The 20,396-nt window shown below is 37.8% G+C and overlaps 2 protein-coding genes across 3 annotated transcripts in view; one reads left to right on the top strand and one right to left on the bottom strand.

Annotated features, from left to right (window-relative positions):
* LOC149201616 (uncharacterized) overlaps positions 1-20,396 on the top strand; it is a 159,568-nt gene that overhangs the window by 103,932 nt on the left and 35,240 nt on the right. For both annotated transcript variants that reach the window (XM_089402967.1, XM_089402966.1), the window contains 2 exons: positions 15,862-16,030; positions 16,118-16,343. In XM_089402967.1, coding sequence (XP_089259093.1) covers positions 15,862-16,030; positions 16,118-16,343 — 395 coding nt within the window. The remainder of the gene's footprint in view (positions 1-15,861; positions 16,031-16,117; positions 16,344-20,396) is intronic.
* Positions 111-9,733, bottom strand: LOC149201617 (uncharacterized). The gene is made up of 4 exons (XM_089403666.1): positions 8,683-9,733; positions 8,427-8,568; positions 7,867-8,298; positions 111-261 (listed from the first exon to the last, which is right to left on the bottom strand). The coding sequence occupies exons 1-4, from the start codon at positions 9,713-9,715 to the stop codon at positions 111-113; spliced, it is 1,758 nt and encodes a 585-aa protein (XP_089259792.1). The 5' UTR covers positions 9,716-9,733.

The raw sequence follows: 20,396 nt of genomic DNA, 5'->3' as shown, positions 1-20,396 counted from the left end.
TTAAGGATTAGGAATTTTCACATGAAGCCTCTTCTGCGCTAAATCTACTGCTACGCTGCTTCCTCTGCCGTTGACAAATTTCGATCTGGAAATCCTACCTCTCTGTTGACTCACTCAGGAGGGATTTTCCACGAAAATCTTGCCTTCCTAGCCTGGATTGTGTAATCCCTCTGGGGCTTTGATTTGCTGCTTACGCAACACTTTCCCTTCTTCTCTTCAGCGCTGGGCTCTTCCGGCTCTGCTCTCCTGCTTAACTCAACTCTGATACCATGTAAAACTGCAACGACTGATATTATTTATTCTACGTATTAATTTAGAAATAAGTTAATCAGTGTTTCTACGGTAAATATCGAAATAAATTCTACTACAGCCTTCACAATCAAAATACTTCGGAAAGTAAATGCAAGGAAAAATACTAGCACAAGTACAATCACAATGACACAATTATTTTTGGACAATTGTTCCCAAGAAAACCCAATGTGGGAAAACCGGTGCAACAAATGAGGGTTTCTTTATTAATCTTCAGCAAAAATCTCATCTACAAGATACAACCAGTAGAATAGAAGAGGAAGCTTTGTGAGAAATTTACTGACAACTCTCTTACACTTCTTGGTGAGATTCTAATCTAGGAGAGGACCTGCTGCCCCCTCTATGTCTCTTTGCATCAGCTTTTGCATGGGGACTGCGCAGTCCTAGCATCAGCCTCTATGCTGCCCCTTTGTGTCACAACCTCTGCGCTATCACTTCTCTACTCTGCGTCTTCTAACCCTGCACTTCTGACTGATGCTACTACCCTCTCTCTCCTCCTCACCTGCAACTCTCCCTCTGAATCGATTTCCTCTTGCCGAACTTCGACTAGTGAGAAAATCAATCTTACTTGGGTAACTGAGTATTTCCCTAGTGTGTTTTCCAAATGCCCATCGAAGTCCTTGTTATAATCCTCCAGTTGAGAACCAACGACCCAGATTAGATTCTAATCAATGGCTCAGATCATTTGGACTCGATCTTCATCTTCTTCTAGAAGTTTCATCCACAGATGGATTAATACGCTTTAATTATTTTAATTTCCTAAGTTTAGACTTAGGGACACATTAAAAATAATTAATTATTTTAATAAAAATGTCTCCGGGTGGAATTTCCCAAAACGATTTCTGGGTATTGTGGAATGCATGTGTCCAAGCCTCCCTGCAAATTTTGAGGCTTAGAGCACATCCGATGCTACCAAAGATCAACACTTCGACCACCTGTTTTTGCACAATGCTTTTATTGTTTGGAAAAATTTCAACACGTCATTTCATCTTCTCTTTATTTTGAACATTTTGAGACCAAGTTGACTTTTTGTCTTTCGTGACCACGTGCGTTGGGAAACACGAACTTCCTGTTGATGATTATAGTTTGAACAGGTGCTTTTACATAGGGTAGGTGTCAAGCATCTAGAAGTTGTGCAAAACTTCTCTAGGTTCTTGCTTAATTTATTGACTTTTATGATTCTTTCCTAAGTCTAACTTCGGAAAACACATTGATTAATTAATTAATTAATGTTGGCTATTGGGCCAAGTTTTTATAAAGAAAAGTGAATTATTCACTTTAGTGAATTAGGTCTACTCTCTACCGTTGATCTCAAGTGGGTTAGGATTTAATCTTAACCATCCATCACTTTGGAGATTAGGGTTAGGTATTGTTGCACACTTTTTGTCGAAGTTCCAAGGAAGTAGATTTGCCAAAATTTTTCAAAGGATCGGATCATCAATCAGCTATTTATTGAGTAAATATAAATATATGATGTGTTTTTATGCAGAATTGTAGGGGCTTCTCCAGCACTGATTTTGGAGGATAGGAGTTTGAGTTTGACAGATCCTGCTTAGTTGAGTGAGTTCAGCAAGAATACCACCTAGCTAGAAATTCTACTTAACATTATATTTTGATTCATAGCGATCTATTGGCGGTGGCGGCTATGTGGTCTATTGGGCAACGATTGCAACTGGGGCACGGGTATGGCTGCATGATGACCGGTGTGTTCGTTGTTTGTTTTTTTGTTAATTTAAATAATATAATCCCTTTATAATTTTTTTTTGTTTTAAATATATTTTTTGTTTGTTTTTTTATTATAATTATTATTTTTTTTATAATCTCTTTTTTTGTTTTTTAATTCCTTATATATATGTATATATATATACTCTTTTTAAAATATATTTTGACTTTTTCCTTTTACATCTTTTTTTCAATGGTCAAAGGCCTTGCGACAAATCCAACAGAATGGAGAACCTCCAACTATGTAGCGAAACACTTGATCACGATGACAACGAAGTTGATGGATGGGTTGATGGCCAAAGGCTGGGATTAGATTGGCTTAGAGGATCGAACAACTTTGATACCAATGCAACTAACAAAGTTCGTTCTACGCAATAATCTTCAGATTTCTTGGTACAGGAAGACATTCATCAAGGATAATAAATATATATATATATTGAATATTGTATAAGAGAATTGATTTTAGATGATGATGATTACAACTGAGGGTCCTGCTTATATACCTAGGCAGGCACCCCTTCATGACTGGACATGTCCTTAGAGACATGCCTCTTCTATACTAATCACTAATTAATGATCACTAATTAATCATTATTATGATTGTTATTATTATTTATATTTACATTATTTTTATATAAATTATATTCATAACAAATTTCCATTGTTGTAGAGATGGGTTGAAAAATTCACTAGGTGGACATTAAGATGACATTTGTTAATGGTGTGATCGAGGAAGAGGTCTATATAGAGTGCCTGGAGGGTTTTGAGGTGCATGGGAGGGATTCCCATATATGTAGATTGAAGAGAGCATTGTATGGACTCAAGCAAGCACCACATGCATGGTATTCCAAGTTAGACAACCGTTTGTTTGGTTTGGGCTTCGACAAGAGTGATGTTGATTCAAACCTGTACTACATATTGGTCAAGAGAGAGCCACTCATTCCAGTGTTCTATGTAGATGACTTGTTTCTTATAGGTTCAAAGAAGCTCATTGAAGATTGCAAGAGGGATCTTGTTTCAGAGTTTGACATGAAGGATTTGGAGGTTGATGAACAACTTTCTTAAGTTGAAAGTGTGGTAGAGAGATGGGCAGATCTTCCTTGGAATGTTGATTTGTGTAGCTTGGGAGGTACTCCCACAACCCCTGCAGTATTGGGTTTGTGAGGAGTTGACCAACAAAAAAGTGGTTTTGTGGGCAGTATACCCAAGCAGTGGGTTTTGTACTCAAAGTTGTGGGTGCAAGACCAAGATGGAAAGATTATATTTTATTCATTGAGAACACGAGGGGCACCCTTGAAGGCCTAAGGGGCACATAGGACTTCAATGATGTGGTGAAAAAATAAATGAAATTGATTTTATTTCTATGGCAAATGGTGGTTGAGCAAGTTTTGCTTAGGTCGGCTTGAGCATAAGTCATGACCCTTGGTGGAAAGGAACACCACCTAGATCATTATAAATAGAGATGAGGTCAAGTTCATTTAGACACATCCACAAGAGCAGTTCATTATAAGAAGATAAGCACAGGAGCTGTAGATCTCAATGAAGTCGAACTAGGAAGAATATAAAAGGATGATCTATTTCTCTTTTCTTGTGTTTTGGAAGATCGAATTCAAGGAGAGTTATGCAAGTAGTTTTGGGCATAAGTTCTGGTTGTATTTGTGATAATTTTTTTGATTAGGCCGCAATGGTTTTTGTGTACAAGGAGAGGGTTGAGACCCCTGTTTAGGGTTGGAAGAATAACGCTGAGCAAGGGTCGAGTCTCAACGAACAACGCAGAGATTGTAGGTCTGTGGTGGGTGTTATCACACATTTTTGTGATTGTGTGACTGCAGGTTCAGAGGTGGCTATAGGTCCAAACCGTAATAGGATTAGGACCACAATAAAAGTATTGTTTGAACTATGGGACTAAGCCGAGTTTAGAAAGAGGTATGTCTTATGATCTTATGTTGATGGGTTGCTAAGGTTGGAGGGTTGTCAATAAGGTTTTGACAACAATTTTATTATGCCTTAGTTTAGTCACCTTATAGGGTGTTAAGGCACTGTGTGAGGGCTGGGTGGTAAGCCTAAGAACTGTCATCTTGGTGTAGTAAGAAAGTCGTTGGAGGGTAGTTTGTCTTGTGCCCTAACGACTGATATATTGGAGCAACAAAGTCAGTCAAGAGGGCTGTTTGGTGATGCCCTAGTTCAATGAAATCAATGATAAGAGGGTAGAATTCTAGTCCCTAAGAGTAGGCATTCTTGGAGCAACAAGAGGTTTCTAGCGTGCAATTTGTTGGAAGCCTAAGTTCAGTGATCTTGGAGCAGCAAGAGTGATTTATAGAGGTAGATTGCTCAACTGAAGATACAAGCATTCTAAAGTTGCAAAAGTACTTGTGAGCAGCAGAAGGGGTGGCAAAGGACTTGCCAGGTGTTCAAGATACATGGACTAAATGGATGAGTTGAGATATCCTTCAGCAAGTAAGTCAAGTGTGTATTGTTCAAGGGTAGATTGGTTGTCATAAGTTGTTGACATCAAGCCCTAGTTGTTCTTGTATCAAGGCTAATTATAAGGGCCATGATCCCTGGTACGAGAGCCCTATGTTTGTTGTATTAAAGTTGTATTATACCAAGTTTTGGGTTGAAATTTTTTCTTGTGTATTATTACATTGATTCACTGCTGTACATTTTCCACTGTGCAAAATGCTTTTGTTGTGGCATTTTAGTGTGTTTATGATTGTGTGTTAAACTTAGACCTGATTCCGAAGTGCCAAGGAAAAATCAACATGGACAAGGGAAGTACTTAATGGAGATCCTAAAGAGATTCAGGATGTAGGAGTGCAAGCCTGTGGCTATGCCAATGGTGACCAATTGGAAGAAAATTGATACTTCCAAGTCAGAGGTAGTAGACCCCACTTTATACTGACAACTAATTGGCTCTCTTATGTATCTGGTTAATACTAGACCATACATTGTTTTTCTGTCAATACACAGTCAATTTATGGTTGAGCTGAAGCGAGTGCACTGGGAATCAACAAAACATGTCCTAAGGTATCTGCGTGGAACAATTGAGTATGGATTGAGCTATATCTGGGGATATGGAGTGAAGCTAGTGGGTTATACGGATGTTGATTGGGTAGGCATCGTAGTTGACAAGAAAAGTACTTTAGGTTGTTTCAGCTTGGGATCTAGAGTTGTTTCGTAGTTCAACAGGGAACAAAAGTTAGTTGCACTGAGTTCTATAGAGGTTGATTACATGGCAGCCCACTTGGAATCATGCGAGGCCATTTGGCTTTGAAATTTACTCGTGGGGCATTTGATTATGCATTGGTGATAGTGATACATTGTGCCAATCAGAGCTGCATCAAGCTCTTGGAAAATCCAATGTTTCATGATAAGTTGAAACACATAGAAAACAAGTATCACTTCATCCGGGATTGTCTGCAGAAGGGGTTAGTGAAGCTGCAGTATGTACCTATAGATGAGCAGGTGGCAGTCATCCTTACAAAGGCTTTGATGAAAGCAAGTTTGTCTTCTTTATAGATAAGCTGGGGGTGATGCAAAACACTTTCCTCGCTATGACGTAGTGTCAAATTTTGGTAGCTTGGACAAGTGATCCTACGTAAGCTTAGTGTTGAGCATGTAGAAGATGTTCGACAAAATTTCCTAGCAAAGTGACTTTTTCTTTTTTCTAAGCACATTAATTAATTAACATTAAAGATCTGGGGATCATGAGTTACGAGGATGATTTTGTTAATCACGAAGCTGACTTCGTGAATCATGAGGCAAAGGAAAAATTATAAAAGTAATTGCTTGAGGAGATCTTGGCATGCATTCCAAAGGCAGCACACACTTCAAGGAAGTTGGCATGCATGCCTAGGAGCAGTGAGTGAGGAAAAGGCAGCACACAGATTGAGGAAGGCAGGCATGCAAACCTAGACAGGTTGCAGGTGTGAGAGGGATGCACAGGGATCTGTGCACAGAAATCTAGTAGCGTACAATAGCACACCGATCGAGGCACTGTTGGCATCAATATTACTTGGGAGTGGGACCGAAAGCGGGTGCGGGAGCGACATTTTCAAAAGCTCTCGGTTTGGGAGCGAATCCTAGAGCGTTTTTTATATAATATATATATTTTTATATTTTTTATATTTTGATACATATATGTCAACAAAAACATGTGGAATGATGAATTAGATATAAAAAACATACAAAAACATAGATTGAACCATATAACAACAATCATCTAGAAGTTATAATCTTATCAACCACGTCCACAAGTTAGTAACATAGTAATATACAACATATTGAGTCTCATGATTCATCAATCTTAAAGTTTCAAGCTTTCAAAATTCAATATATAACATTTGTCATCATTGATCACCAAAGTTGTACTTGTAAGCTAAGTGTAACCATTACAACAAATAATATCTAACATGAAATGAAATGTTATAAAATGAAATGAATGAAACAACTTTCAACTTTCATGAAGCATCATATTCATAATTCATTACTAATGAGTTATAATTGCCAACTTCAAACTTAAATTGTCGTATATTGTTTGAAAAATATCATAATAAATATGAAAGAGTCAATAGTTATAAAAAGTTCCAGTGTTGATAATATCGGTATCGGGAAAATATCGGCGAGGGTCCGGAAAATATCTTATCGGAAATATCGGCAAAAATATCGGCAAAATATCGGCAAATATCGGCAAGCATAAAAAATGCATAATATATTCATTTTTTTCAGATTTCTAAACATATAAAGCAATAACAACATGAACTAAACAAATTGGCACATAAATATGAAGAAAACACTGATATATATGATGTCAAATAGAAATGATACATCAAACTTCAAAGGCGATACCAAATCCTGCTGATCCCTGATAGTGATAAATTGATAATTGTCCAATCAAGGACTCAAACAAAAATTAAAATAACATCACATATCCTGCTGATCCCTGATAGTGATAATTGTCCAATCAAGGACTCAAACAAAACAACATCACATATATAAAAGTTTAAAAGTATTTCATCGTCATGAGTTATAAACTTATATGTAGCAAAAGTTGCAAAACAAATAAAACTAGCAGCTATCTATCTGAGACCATTGGCCTCTCCCTAGCAGCTTTCTTTCTGTCTTGTTCAGCAATTGCTTCACGAGCTTTTTGTATAACCTCTGCACTAGAAACCATACAAGGCATAACATCTGCATCATATGCAGAGAGTTTAGCCAGATGGTATTTCAATCGTGTAATCCCTCCTGACATCTTGGTCCCACACAAGTTGCATGATATATATGCCTGATTTGCCCCACCAACAGCCTCCCCATACTCCCAAAATGGGTCCAAGGCTTTTGGCATATTTGACATTTGTAGTGAACTAATTCAAACCTAGGGCACAAAAAAAACAAAAAATTGGCATTAAATGAGTATAACTATACAGTGCCCAGCAAACACTCAAGAAACTATTTTAATTTTTAAAGCAACATCTTCATGTTCAGAATTTAAACAACAAAATCAAGCATAAAAAATGCATAATATATTCATTTTTTTTCAGATTTTTAAACATATAAAGCAATAACAACATGAAATAAAGTTTAAACACATTGGCACATAAATATGAAGAAAACACTGATATATATGATGTCAAATAGAAATGATATATCAAAGGCGATACCAAATCGTGCTAATCCCTGATAATTGTCCATTCAAGGACTCAAATGTGGAGAACCAATACAAAATAACATCACATATAATAATAAAAGTATCTCATCATCATGAGTTACATGTAGCATAACAAATAAAACTAGCAGCTATCTATCTACTGCCCTCTCCCCCTTTTACGGGAAAACATGATGGGCTGTTTGCCAGGCCTGCCCCTAGTAGTAGAAGGCCCTGACACTGCCTCTACACCTAATGTCAAATAATGAGTGATAGGCATGGAGCTATGCTCTCCTATATCTATAGCAGATGGTGTTGATGCTGATGCTCCCGCAGTGCCCTCCTCCTCCTGCTCCTCCTGCTCCTCCTCTAAGTGCTGCTGCTCCTCTGACTCCGAGTCCTCCTCTTGCTGCCCCTGCTCTAATGGATCATCTGCCACTGGCTCTAACCATGAAGGTGACTCCTCCAATATGGGCTCCTGAGACTCCACCCTCCACGGAGACAATACATCAATATTGTCTAAGGAAATGGCATCTGGATCCACTGGTGATTCTATTTGCCTCACTCGAAGTCGGATGTTGTAATGCACATACACCAAATCGTTGAGGCGTGCGAACTCCAACCTGTAAGAGTGTCAAAAAAAGTAATGAGTCTTGACTCTTGACTCTTGACACTTGAAGGTCATAAATTAAAAATTAAAAATTACAATAAGTGTAATTGCTCAACTGAAGGCTTGAGTTCAAAGTTATACCTGTTGCGCTTTTTGGCGTGTATTTTCTCAAATACACTCCAATTGCGCTCACACCCTGAAGAGCTACATGTTTGACTCAAGATTCGTATAGCCAAATTTTGCAAATTTGGTACCCTTGCACCATAGCTTCGCCACCAAAGATCTACAACAAAATAATGAAATAAAAAATTCAAAAACTTAAAAGTTAAAAGTTAAAAGTTAAAACATAATTAAATTCAAATTTCTAATTTCTAATGAGTGATGACTTGTCACTTACGTGGCATGAAGAGGGCCCTTTCCTTAATGGCATCATCAAAGCCAAATAGGCCAACACAATCCTGATAATTATGTATCTCGCGGCTGATTTTGCTACGAACCTCAGAATCAGGTACCATCCTCTGAATACAGGAATGGAGCCCTTCCATCACCTCGCCATCAAAACGAAAATTGCATTTGTATGCAAATGCAGGGTTGAGGAAGAGTGCTGCTGCATGAATGGGTCGATGAAGCATCCCTGTCCACCGACTATCGATCACATCCCATAACATCATCTGCCTATTAAGGCCAGCAGAACCCTTGTCTGCATAATAGGAACGAATGGCCTCCTTGGCCCTATCCATGCCCTCATACAAATAAGGCATTGCAGGCTTCTCTCCATCCACCAATCTAAGAACCTTTACTATAGGTTCGCTAACTGCACATGCTTCTTGTACTCCACGCCAAAATGTCTCAGAGTACACCATTTTTTCAATGGCTCTCCCATCAGGTCTCCTGCTGTATCTACAAGCACGCCAATCATCAGACACAAACATTTGCTTCAACTCGAACTGACATCGAAGCAAAGACTGAAGAGTAATAAAGGTTGTGGCAAAACGTGTGATGGCAGGACGCCGCAACTCCTTGTTTCTAGTGAACCTCCTCATAAGGCTAAGAACAAAAGCATGGTTATAAATAAACTTGGGGATGCTCCTAGCCATATCAACTGCCTCCTTGATGAAGGAGAGTTTCCACATATCCTCAAGCAACAAATCAAGACAATGCGCTGCACATGGAGTCCAGAACAATGTGGGATGCCTCTCCATAAGCATTCTGCCGGCAGACACATAATTAGCTGCATTGTCTGTTACGACTTGCACCACATTCTGCACACCAATCTCCTGAATGAACCCATCTAACAACTCACATATCGTTGCTGCATCTTTGATATGTTCTGATGCATCCAACGATTTAATAAACATGGTACCTTTAGGACAATGTACCAAGAAATTTAGAAGGGTCCTACCCTTCCTATCTGTCCAACCATCAGACATCACTGTGCATCCAGTGACTTCCCATGTTTGTTTCAACTCCGCCAATCTAGAGTTGATGTCCTGTTTTTCTGCTTGAAGAATTGGCCCCCGCAACTCCTCATATGTGGCACTTTTGTACCCTGGGCCCACAACAGCAATAGCATCACACATTGGTTGCCAAAATGGATTGGTTTTTGTGACGTTGAGAGGTAAGTCGCTCCAAAAAATACACCTCCCCATGACTCTATCTGCTTCTTCCTTCTCCTTTTTTTTATAAAGCGATTTTATGCCAGGTTGTGCTCCAGCTCCTGTTCGTGGAACAAAAAATGATGACCTCCCACTACGGCCAGTAGGGCCACTACCCTGAACATCAAAATCAGGAGAAGATATCCCAAAAGATCTACCTGCACGTTCAACTTTGTTTCTTTCCGCCTCTTCCTTCTTTCTGTCCTTTTCTTCAATTGCCTCAAGAGCTTTTCGTATAAGCTCCGGACTAGAAACTTGACAAATGCCAACATCATGTCCAGTGAGTCTAGCAAGATGGTATTTTAGTCGTGTAACCCCACCTGTCATCTTGTCCCCACACAATTTGCATGAAAGATATGCACGATTTGTCCCACCATCAGGGATCCCATACTCCCAAAATGGGTCCAAGTTTTTTGGCATATTTGTATTTTGTAGTGGGCTAACTCAAAAGGAAACCTACAGCACCAAAAAAAATTTGGAATTAGTAACTTAATAAGTTATTAAGTAATATATAACCCTTGTTTTTTTAATATATAAATTTATAAAATTCTGAAGAAAATGAAAAATGGGGCTTCTACAACATCAATTCATTCAACAATTGAATAACTGCCTTCATGCCAAATGCTGCAAATAAAAATGGAGAGTGTAACCTGGAAAATGTCCTACTTTGAATTTCCTAAATAGCAAAGAGACATAGAGCCTGCCAATCTTCTTATGGATCTCAGTGACTGAAAATTATATACTCAAGCAATGGTAAGATGTCATGGAGAAACTGAACTTCATTCTAAATGCATGAAGAAAGGACGAACATAGAACAAGCACAACAATAGACAAAGCTGCAATAACTTCCAGAACACCTGAGTGGATGTTTCATAGAACAAGCACAAGTTTAAATGCAGATTCAGGTTCAACACAATAGGTTGGCTACTTGAGGTCAACTTCCTCTTAAAAAATCATGACATTTCATGAGCTAGAAAATTGTATAAATAATAAAACACAGTTGTAAAATGTAAACCAGCGTTTGTATATATACCAATGGAAAACATGCTACAGCAAGTTCAACATTGAAGAGGGTACAACTATATATATTATATATATATATATCAACATTTAAATTCAGGGAGTCTGGTTATAGAATAGCACCAGGATGGCAGTCAGGAACTCAGTCTACTGTAGGTAAATAATACGCAGCTTAGCCTTTAATAACTCATCCCTTTTACTAGTCCCTTGACAGTCCACAAATAGAGGTACTTCTGATGATAGGCACCACCACCTAGCAAATAAACTCAGCGACACGCACAGGCTGATTGTGACTGATAACTTGACCCTTCCAGGAATATTTGACACACGAAATGCTCAGCAGAAATCGACCCACAAAGATGAATCACTATGCAGCAGTAAGGCAGTTTCATTCTTCGTGGATTCCCGACGGTTATAATATATATAGTGGTAGGTTGGTAGCGGTGATTAAAAGTTAAAACGAAGTTATGTGATATGTATTATGAAGTTTGAAACTTTGAAGTTTGAACTATATGCACATTGCAACATGTTATAAAACTGAAACACAGTTGTAAACCAGCGGCACTGAAGTTGACTGTTGAACAGTGAAGACGTCGGACGATGTCGGATTCAATGTGAACGATTGAAGATTCATACCTTAAGTTTTAAGCACCGGGTAAACCCTCCTTCGCAGCACCGACCGCCACCGGTTCCGTCTCACTCTCCAGCTCGCACGAAAACAAAGTGACGGGCATCGAAAACACAATAACCATTTTATAATTCGTTTTTAACCTAACCTGGCGATATTTCCTGTCGTAGCGCGATTTTTACGAAAATATCGGCGAAATTTCGGAATTCTCACGAGAAATTGAAAACATGAAAATATCGCGATTTTTCATAGCCGATATTTCGTATCGCCGAAAATATCGCGATATTTGCGAATATCGCCGATATTTCGGCGATATTATCAACACTGATAAAAACTACTAGAAACTAGAAAAGACAAGTAAATCTATTATCTATTGCTTATGCTTGGGCCTCTTGCCACCATGAGAAATGTCTAATTTTTTAGTCTTGTTGGAAAATCAGGATCTTTGTCATTAATATCACCCTCTAAACATTAATATCCAGAGTTATCTTTGTCATTACCTCTATATCTGTATAGGGATCTTTGTCATTAATATCACCCTCTAAGCATTAACATAAGATAGAAAAAGCATAGCATGTCAAGTCAAGATTTTGTTTGAGTGATGTGTACATTTTTAGGAGGGTCATGATAGAGGAGTTCGACAACCAATGTCACTAACATCAAGGTACATAGAGGGATTGGTGCTCTTGATTAAATACGAGTTCCATACCCTAATACATGACAAAATTCAATGGAAACATTGCAATCCCCCAATCCTGTAATCCTGAAAAACTGATAAGTCTGCTGGATTTTGAATGAAATCTAAAAATTCTACTTTCTCCATATGAAATCCAATGAGGTTGGAACCACTCTCCAACATCCCGAGTCATTTGATGGTAATGTTAAAAATTTAAGTAAAAGGATGAAAATGAAGATTAACATTACCATGAATAGCATATCAATACTAGGGCCATAGGCTTGATCATTAAGCTGCCCCACTAAAAACTTATTTGTTTCTTTGAAAAAAAATTGCATTTGGAACATTACTGCAATTTTTTTTTGCAAAAAAGGCTAAACGCTCCTGAAAAGGCAGGGAGCGTTTTTTTTGTAGGGAGCGCGCTCCCGAGGTGCTCCAGAGCCGCTCCCGCTCGGAGTGCGAATTGGGAGCGGGAGCGAGGGGGGGGGGGGCGCTCCCCTGCAACACTGGTTGGCACATTGATCTAGGCACTGTTGGCATGCAGATTGAGGCAGCAGACTGCTGCTTGGCATGAAGATCTGTTTGGCTCAATTTCCAAGGTGCTGGGACATTTTTTGTAGCTGTAATAAATTTCTGGTTTTCCTCTGCATGCTGAAACAAAAATATAATAGGAACTCTGGTTTCCCAAGTTGGGTTTCCATGGTAAAAAGATGTGTCAATTTAATGTGCCTGATTTCTGTTTCCATTATGTAGATCTGTTAGAAACTCAACAGTGTTTTCTGTTCATGAATTCAGATTTGAGTTTTTTGCTAAATTTAAAATCTGGGTATAATAATTTATTAGCACATTAAATAGTTTTGTTGGATTTTGAAAAAATAACAGTCCTCTCCCACATCCCCCTTGTGTGTTTCAACTTTCCCTGCTTTTGTGCTCCCCCATCCTGGAAACTTGGTGGAACATATATTTGCCCCAAATTTTATGAACTGAACTGGAATTAGACAAACTGGTAAAAAAAGCATTTAAAATATTCAATTTGTCACTGTGTTACTGGATAGGCCATCCATATGTGTAGATTCGTGGATCTGCTCTGGATCTGCCTGGAGAAGGAAACGTATCTGGAGCCCATGAAATGGATCCCATGAAAAATGAAATGGGACCTGAAAATTCCAGTTCTTTTTTGACCCATTGATGCCTACAAAAATGAATATTTAATGGAAAAATCACAAATCTCTAAATGCCTAAATGCCAAAACCCTAGACCCCATTGCTGGTCAAGTTGTGATCTATCCTTGTGTCGAGATCTTCTCTTTAGGTCTGATCTATGAATGTCAAATCTCAAGGCTTGTCCTATCAGAGTGTACTCTCAAGATTTGATCTATCATTTATGGTCAAGCTCTGATTTATCCTCGTGCTTTGCTGTTGCTCACTTTACCCACACAGTTATTTAGCCTTCCCTTAGCCTTCAATAAAACCACTTTATTCACTGCTAATATTAACATGTGAATGTGGCTCACAAAAACTTTCTTATGATCTGCTTCATGCTCAAGCTGAAATGGTCTTTGAAATTATCAGTCATCTGTGATGGTTATAACTTACCAAATGATCAGCTATGGGGCATGACTGGTTAATAGTAATATGCATGAAAACTCTCTCTTTTGGTTGTTACTTATAGTTCTACTGTGGTGATTCCTGAATGGTTTTGATTCTTCAATTTTTTTTTAACTGTGAAAATATTTTTATAATTTTCATACTTGTCATTTCCCTGCTGTATCCAATCCCTGGCTTTTCAAAAATCTGGGGGAATCCCTGTGCTGGTAACTCAGATTTTTAATTAAAAAAAATATTTTCATGTACACCATTGTAAATCCAAACCATTAGAAACCAAATATGAAAAGCTTACTCATTTATATTCCATTAAAGGTGCAAATAGCACAGTTACACGGGGATATAAGTTTTGAAACAGTATAATTAATGTTCTAAAAGCAAATACATAAACCTTGAGATTTTAATTGGTCTTGAGTCCAAAATTCATCATACAATTGTCAAATCACTCCATAGCATCCTAAAAAATCATACTCTAGATCCTCTAGATGATTCTCTCCTTGGGTATCCTTGACTTCTCAACTCAATGCCCCTGAAGGTCCAACATCAACATCAACACCAATGTCCCACCTCCTGTAGAGAAGATGTGTGAGGCAAAGAAGGATGGTTTCTTGAAATAGGTTAATTTAGGTTTAGGAGCCTTCTAGAAGGTTACTTTATGTTTATTTTTGTTTTTATTATTTGTGCTTTTATGAGTGAAATGGTGCGCAACCTAGTCTGGAACAGAACTGTTTTGTTTGAACCCTGAACAGACCCAAAATTAGTTTGAAGGTCCAGAGCAGACCAGTTTTGGAGGGTTTTGTCCTAAAATTGGCTGACATTGGCTCTTTCAATATGGATGATCCCCATTCTCTAATCCAGGCAGTAGTCTATTCCCTCATATATTGTGATGTTGCACACATTGACCACCCTGTCTCTGTGTTGATTCAGACTCCTACTTGGTAATTATAATCCAACTTGAGGAATTGTCTCTTGTTGAGAGACCTGGAATGATGTCATGTCAAAAAAAGATAAGGTTCCTGGAATATGTGTTGAGATTACAAGGATCAACAAGAGAATCAATGGAACCAAATTTCACCCAAATTCTGAGATAGCCTCCTCACAAGTGCACTAGAGAGAGATAGGTCTAGTGCAAGAGAGAGAGAGAGAGAGCAGAAGCTAAGCATGAATGTGCTGAAAACAGAAAGGCACAAGTGTGCCCAAGAAAAAATTCCAATCGCAAGAGAAAAAATGTCAAATGTATCTGCCATTAGACTCGTCACACATTGTATAGTAAATCAAGAAGATGATGAAATAGGATGATACAAATGAGAGCTTGAGTCATGTATTTATACACAATTCAAGTGAGGCATCCTTTCATAAGGGTTTATGAGCCCACATTATAAGGGCACACAGTCCAAGAGGGCTTTTGAGCCTACATATCAAGTTTGACTAGGTTGCCTTAAACACAGTACACAATAAATGAAATAAAATGTGGCCTTAGCCATAATTACAAGTACATGATGATACATATGATTGGACCATGGCCACATGTACAGATTACACCATAATTCTAACAGTATGGGGTTCATGCAAACTCTTCTGGTAATTACCAAGTACAAGAAACATTGAACTTCCAATGAGAAGCATGCTACTGCCACATCATCGTGATGCTTGGAATATGGTATTGAAATGTTGATTTTCTTTTCTTTAATTTGAATGGAATGTACACATGAAATCAGTTGTGCTCGGATTAGCGTGCCAGTCATTGTTAGTACCCTTGGTCATTGTACACATTTCATTCAGCCATAGGAAATGGAAGCTATTGAACTTGTGCATCTCATTTTTCCAGATAAGATTTAAATTTTAAACACATTTTTTCGATTGCGTAAACTTTGATTAAGAGACATCTGTGAATTAATATTGTGAGAGTTGATACTCATTTTCAGAAATTATTGCTAATCACTCGGTACAGTCATTTGGTTCAACTAATATTTAATAAGTTGTTTTATTTCAGGTTGAAGCAACTGATTCTGAAAGTGGCCATGTGTACTATTATAATGAAATTACTGGAAAAAGTCAATGGGAACGGCCTGTTGAAACAGTTGTCCTTCCTCCACCTCCACCACCCCCATCCCTTCCACCTTTACCTGAGGATTGGGAAGAAGCCATTGAAAATACAACAGGTGTGCTTCACATGATAAAATTGTCTGATTTGTTTGTTTGAATAATCTTATGGGTGCCACTTAAATGTTGTCCATTTTGGATTGCAGGTCAAAAGTATTACTATAATATCAAAACCAATGTATCACAGTGGGAGCGTCCAAAAGCTTCAGTTTCTGGAAATATTCAGAGTGACAATAAAATTAGTGTTTCGTCTGGAAGTGAAAAAGCTAGCGATGGAAATACATCTGCTTCAAAGTTTAAAAAATGTCTGGGCTGCGGTGGTTGGGGACGGGGCCTTGTTCAGGCATGGAATTACTGCAACCATTGTACCAGGTAAACAGTATAGTTTTATTTTGTCAGTATTTTTTACTCAAATTTTTTCTACTGTTCATTTTGGGTTACGATTAAATGTGTATTCTCTCCAAGGTGAACAATAATAAGAGATAGGCAGTAGTGACCAGATGCGAGAGGTATGTAAAGACTACAAAGATAAGAAGCCTTGGTGCATATGATCTAAGTTTCTCAGATCACTTATAGAAAGGGCCATGGTATATGCCTCTACAAGATATGTAAAGTAGAGCTGTTTGGCTCGAGGTTGACCTTTGTGAGATGCAAACACGTTGTTGCAGCAATGATGGAAAATCTAAATAACAACAATTCCATACTAAGACTCTAATTATACTGTTTTTTTGTAACATATTCTGAGGAAAGCCTCCAAGCACTATCCCTCATTCCAATGATATTACTTAGGTTAAACCTTAGATTCTTCAGGGCACATGACCAGGTTAACAGCAGGGCTCAAAACCATTCCAACTACTCGAGTTAGACCTAATTCCTAGTAATTATACTTGGTTGCCACACAACCAGTGCTACTTTATTATTATTAGTGTTGTGTTTATTTAATGTATATTTATGTACTTTATGCTGAAGAAGAAAAAGGATGACCCAAATGGAGAATGGTAAAAGAAAGATGAAGTAAAAAAGTTGCATAAGCATAATCAAGACCTTCTTAATGATGTTAAGAATGTGAAAAGGTGTCTAGAAGAGGTTTAGACAAATGGCATAGGTGAAGAGATGTATAAGGATGTTGAAGAAGTGAGATCAAATCAGAAATGCAAACAAGAATTGAATAAGGATTGAAGAAATTGTTGGATTGTGTACCTTCAATGTCAGAAGGAGAAGGAAGAAAAGCTACAAGGTTATTATAGGACACTGAAGAAGCTAAGCGTTGATTTTTACATGGTCTTCTATACTAATAATTATTTTTGATGATTTAATTCATTTTTCATTCTTAATCATTACTTCATCATTAAATAATTACATAGAAGACATCAACTATATAAGATTTAAGATAGAAGGATTATAAAGAGACAACCACGTAAAGAACACAAGTAATTTACCCTGGGAAAACCCTCATGGGAAAACCTAGCAACCCTTTCAATAGAGAATTTGTCAATTCAACAGAGACACATCTAAGTCAACAACTAGGTCAAACCTGGTCCATACTCCTAGTCAAGTGAACTGGCCCATGTTCTGGTCTATCTATAACAACCTATCTATAAATATAGAGAATGCAAGAATAATAGCAGGCATATGATGCATGCATATGATAGCTACATATGCATGTGTCGCATACACCGCACTAGTATTTATATACTAAATTAACTATAAGTACTAAATACCATGACACTTCTTCGAATAGAGGTTCTACTCATCCATCAACACCCATATTGCGTAATGTATGGGTAAATACTAAAAGAGGGCTAATAAATTATATATCTCAGATTATTAATAAAAATTATATTAATAAATTAATAAAATGATTAAAAATATATATAAGAAATTAATTAAAAGGGTACTTAAAATAATGTTATAATTTTAATATTTAAAAAAAAGTACTTTAATAAAAACATTAAGAAATGCCATTTATTAAATCATAAAGTATATGTGTGTGTATATATATATATACGTGACCATAAAAGAGATAGAGAAGGTGATATGTGACATGGGAGGGTGTCACCAGGAGACTAAGCGGTGCCCTGCTGGTGGAAGAGCGGCCACTGCCAAGAAATCAGATAAAGGCCACCAAGCAGAAGTTTACAGGGGACGGAGGGAAGAAAATCTGAAGGAGGAGGAACATCATCTACGGAAATCATCCATAGGAAGAGCCTGAATTGTTCTGAGGTTCTGGGCATGGGGGAACAATCGACTTCAACTAAGAAGCTTACTGGATTGAGTAACCAGGTTCTGTTTAGTTTGGCTGGGTGGATTCGGTCTTTTGGTAACCGAAGCAGGGAGTTGGAGGCATCATCAACTGCAAGGGCATAGGTAGGTACCCTCAACAGTGCTGTTAGATAATCTGTTAATTAATTTTGTAATAGTTCAGGAAAATAATTACAGGTTCAGCATAAAATCTCCTTTACTGTTTTTACATCTGTTTTTACGGTCTTGTCATTTGGTATTAGAGCCTGTTTAAACCCTTTCGACCTCACCGGCCCTACGCATCGTGTAATTCTTTGTTGAATTTTAATTCTATTGAATTTTCTGTTGAAACTGCTGCGTAGAGAAACATATCAAGGGCCTTGCTAATTAAACCAGCCTGAGAATATGCACTAGTAAGATCGCTTAATGCTTGTACAGTGGGATTCCAACCCTGGTTTTTCATGTTTTCAAGAATAAGCTCTGCCTCACTGAACATTCTGTCAGTGGCTAGCATACTGAGCATTGCAGAAAATAGATGGTGGTTATGCCTAAAACCCTTCTGCTGTCCAACCCAATTGAAAAACATGAATGATAAGTCTATATTCTGAAGGCGTTTGAGAACAAGAATTACATCGTTCGGTCTAATGGAAGCCGAGGCAAGTCGTAGCTTCAATGTCTCCTGCCATTGTTGTTGGGTTCTCACAATTTCGCAGACTTCATCCACCAATGCCCATTCTCGGTCTCGTTTCAATTCTTTTCCACAGGTTTTGTTTGAATTAATGTTATCGCCAATACTACGTTTTGAGGTGCATGTTGCCCCTTTAATGGGGTCAATGCTTGATTTTTGTGATTGCAGTACAGCTAGAATATGCCGATTCATCCCAGGCCAAAGCCTCATTTCAATTTTGGAAGGAGGTAAAATTGCCGGCCCAATTCTCTTTTGGGTTTTTGAATTCTATAAGGCACAAATGGGTCGATGGACTCTGACAGGCTTCTAGGGCTGGAGCTATGTATTTAACCCGCATTGGTATTGTCTGTTATTCAAAATCGGTGAGCCTATGATGATTCCTGAAACCCTATTCTTAGCCTCCCCCTGCAGATATAGAAAAGCCCTGGAAGAAAGCAAGGGTGCGAATCCTCCACGCGATACTGTCCTGGTGATGTTTCTTTTCACCGGTCGCTTCCAGCTGGAGTGGGAGGAGAAGGGATCCCCGCCACGAGTTTCGAACCCGCGACCCCGCGTGTCGGCATGGTTCCACCTCTCGGTTGGTCGAACGTCGGGTGTCGGGCGTCTTAGTTGCCAGTGTTATCGTGTCAATATTATCGCTATATTTGTGCCTGCAAAATATGGGTGCGTGAATGTAATATTATTTCATTTTAATCTTATAAAAAATCCCTGAACGACTTTAAAATGTTTACAAATAATAATAATTATAAATTATTTATAAATAGGACGACCTTATACCTATACTTTATTCATGGACTCAGACGCACAGATATCAGCTTTAACATCGAACTGAGTATCAGAGGGAACTTGAAACCTCTTGTCTGTGCAATTTCTCATCACAGCCCACCTGAATGCCTGGTCGCGGACGCTGGATGCCTGGCTTGCATGCTCTCTTTCGCCGGCGCAGTCATGCGTAATAGTTATAGTTATAGTTATAATAATTCGAAACTCTAATTAAAATGATATGCTGATCTGCTAATACATATGGTGGACGTAATTGAATTCATGACATAAGAGATACAATCATGGTATATACATTTAGAAGGAAATATCACAATTACCCTGTGTGAGTTTCCAAACATATAATAGTGCGTTTGAAACTATGGGTCGAAAAGTTGAAGTAACCACATGAATGAAAAGAAGGTTAGATTAAAAGAAAATTTATGTTACAAATTATTTAATCAATTATAATTCAAAATTTGATAGAAGAATAAGATAATGTAAATATTATGTTGGACAAATAGAAATGATATTTAGATTGTTTAATCGGTATCATCTAAGTTACTTGGTTCTACTAGAATTTGACCCTTATATTTATTTTATAGAAATATATAAACTACCAGCCTACCATAATCTTTATGAAAATAATTTAAATTTCTTTTATGAAATTGCAATGAATATGTTATAGTTATAATTGATATTCTGATAGTATACATCTAAGTAACATATTCAACATT

Source organism: Pinus tabuliformis, chromosome 2_1 (genome assembly GCF_031772625.1).
Source record: "Pinus tabuliformis cultivar Carrire ecotype Pingquan chromosome 2_1, CPIR1, whole genome shotgun sequence".
NCBI classification, from domain to species: domain Eukaryota; kingdom Viridiplantae; phylum Streptophyta; class Pinopsida; order Pinales; family Pinaceae; genus Pinus; species Pinus tabuliformis.
The sequence above is the reverse complement of the archived record's forward strand: the minus strand, read 5'-3'. Positions and strand labels throughout refer to the sequence as shown.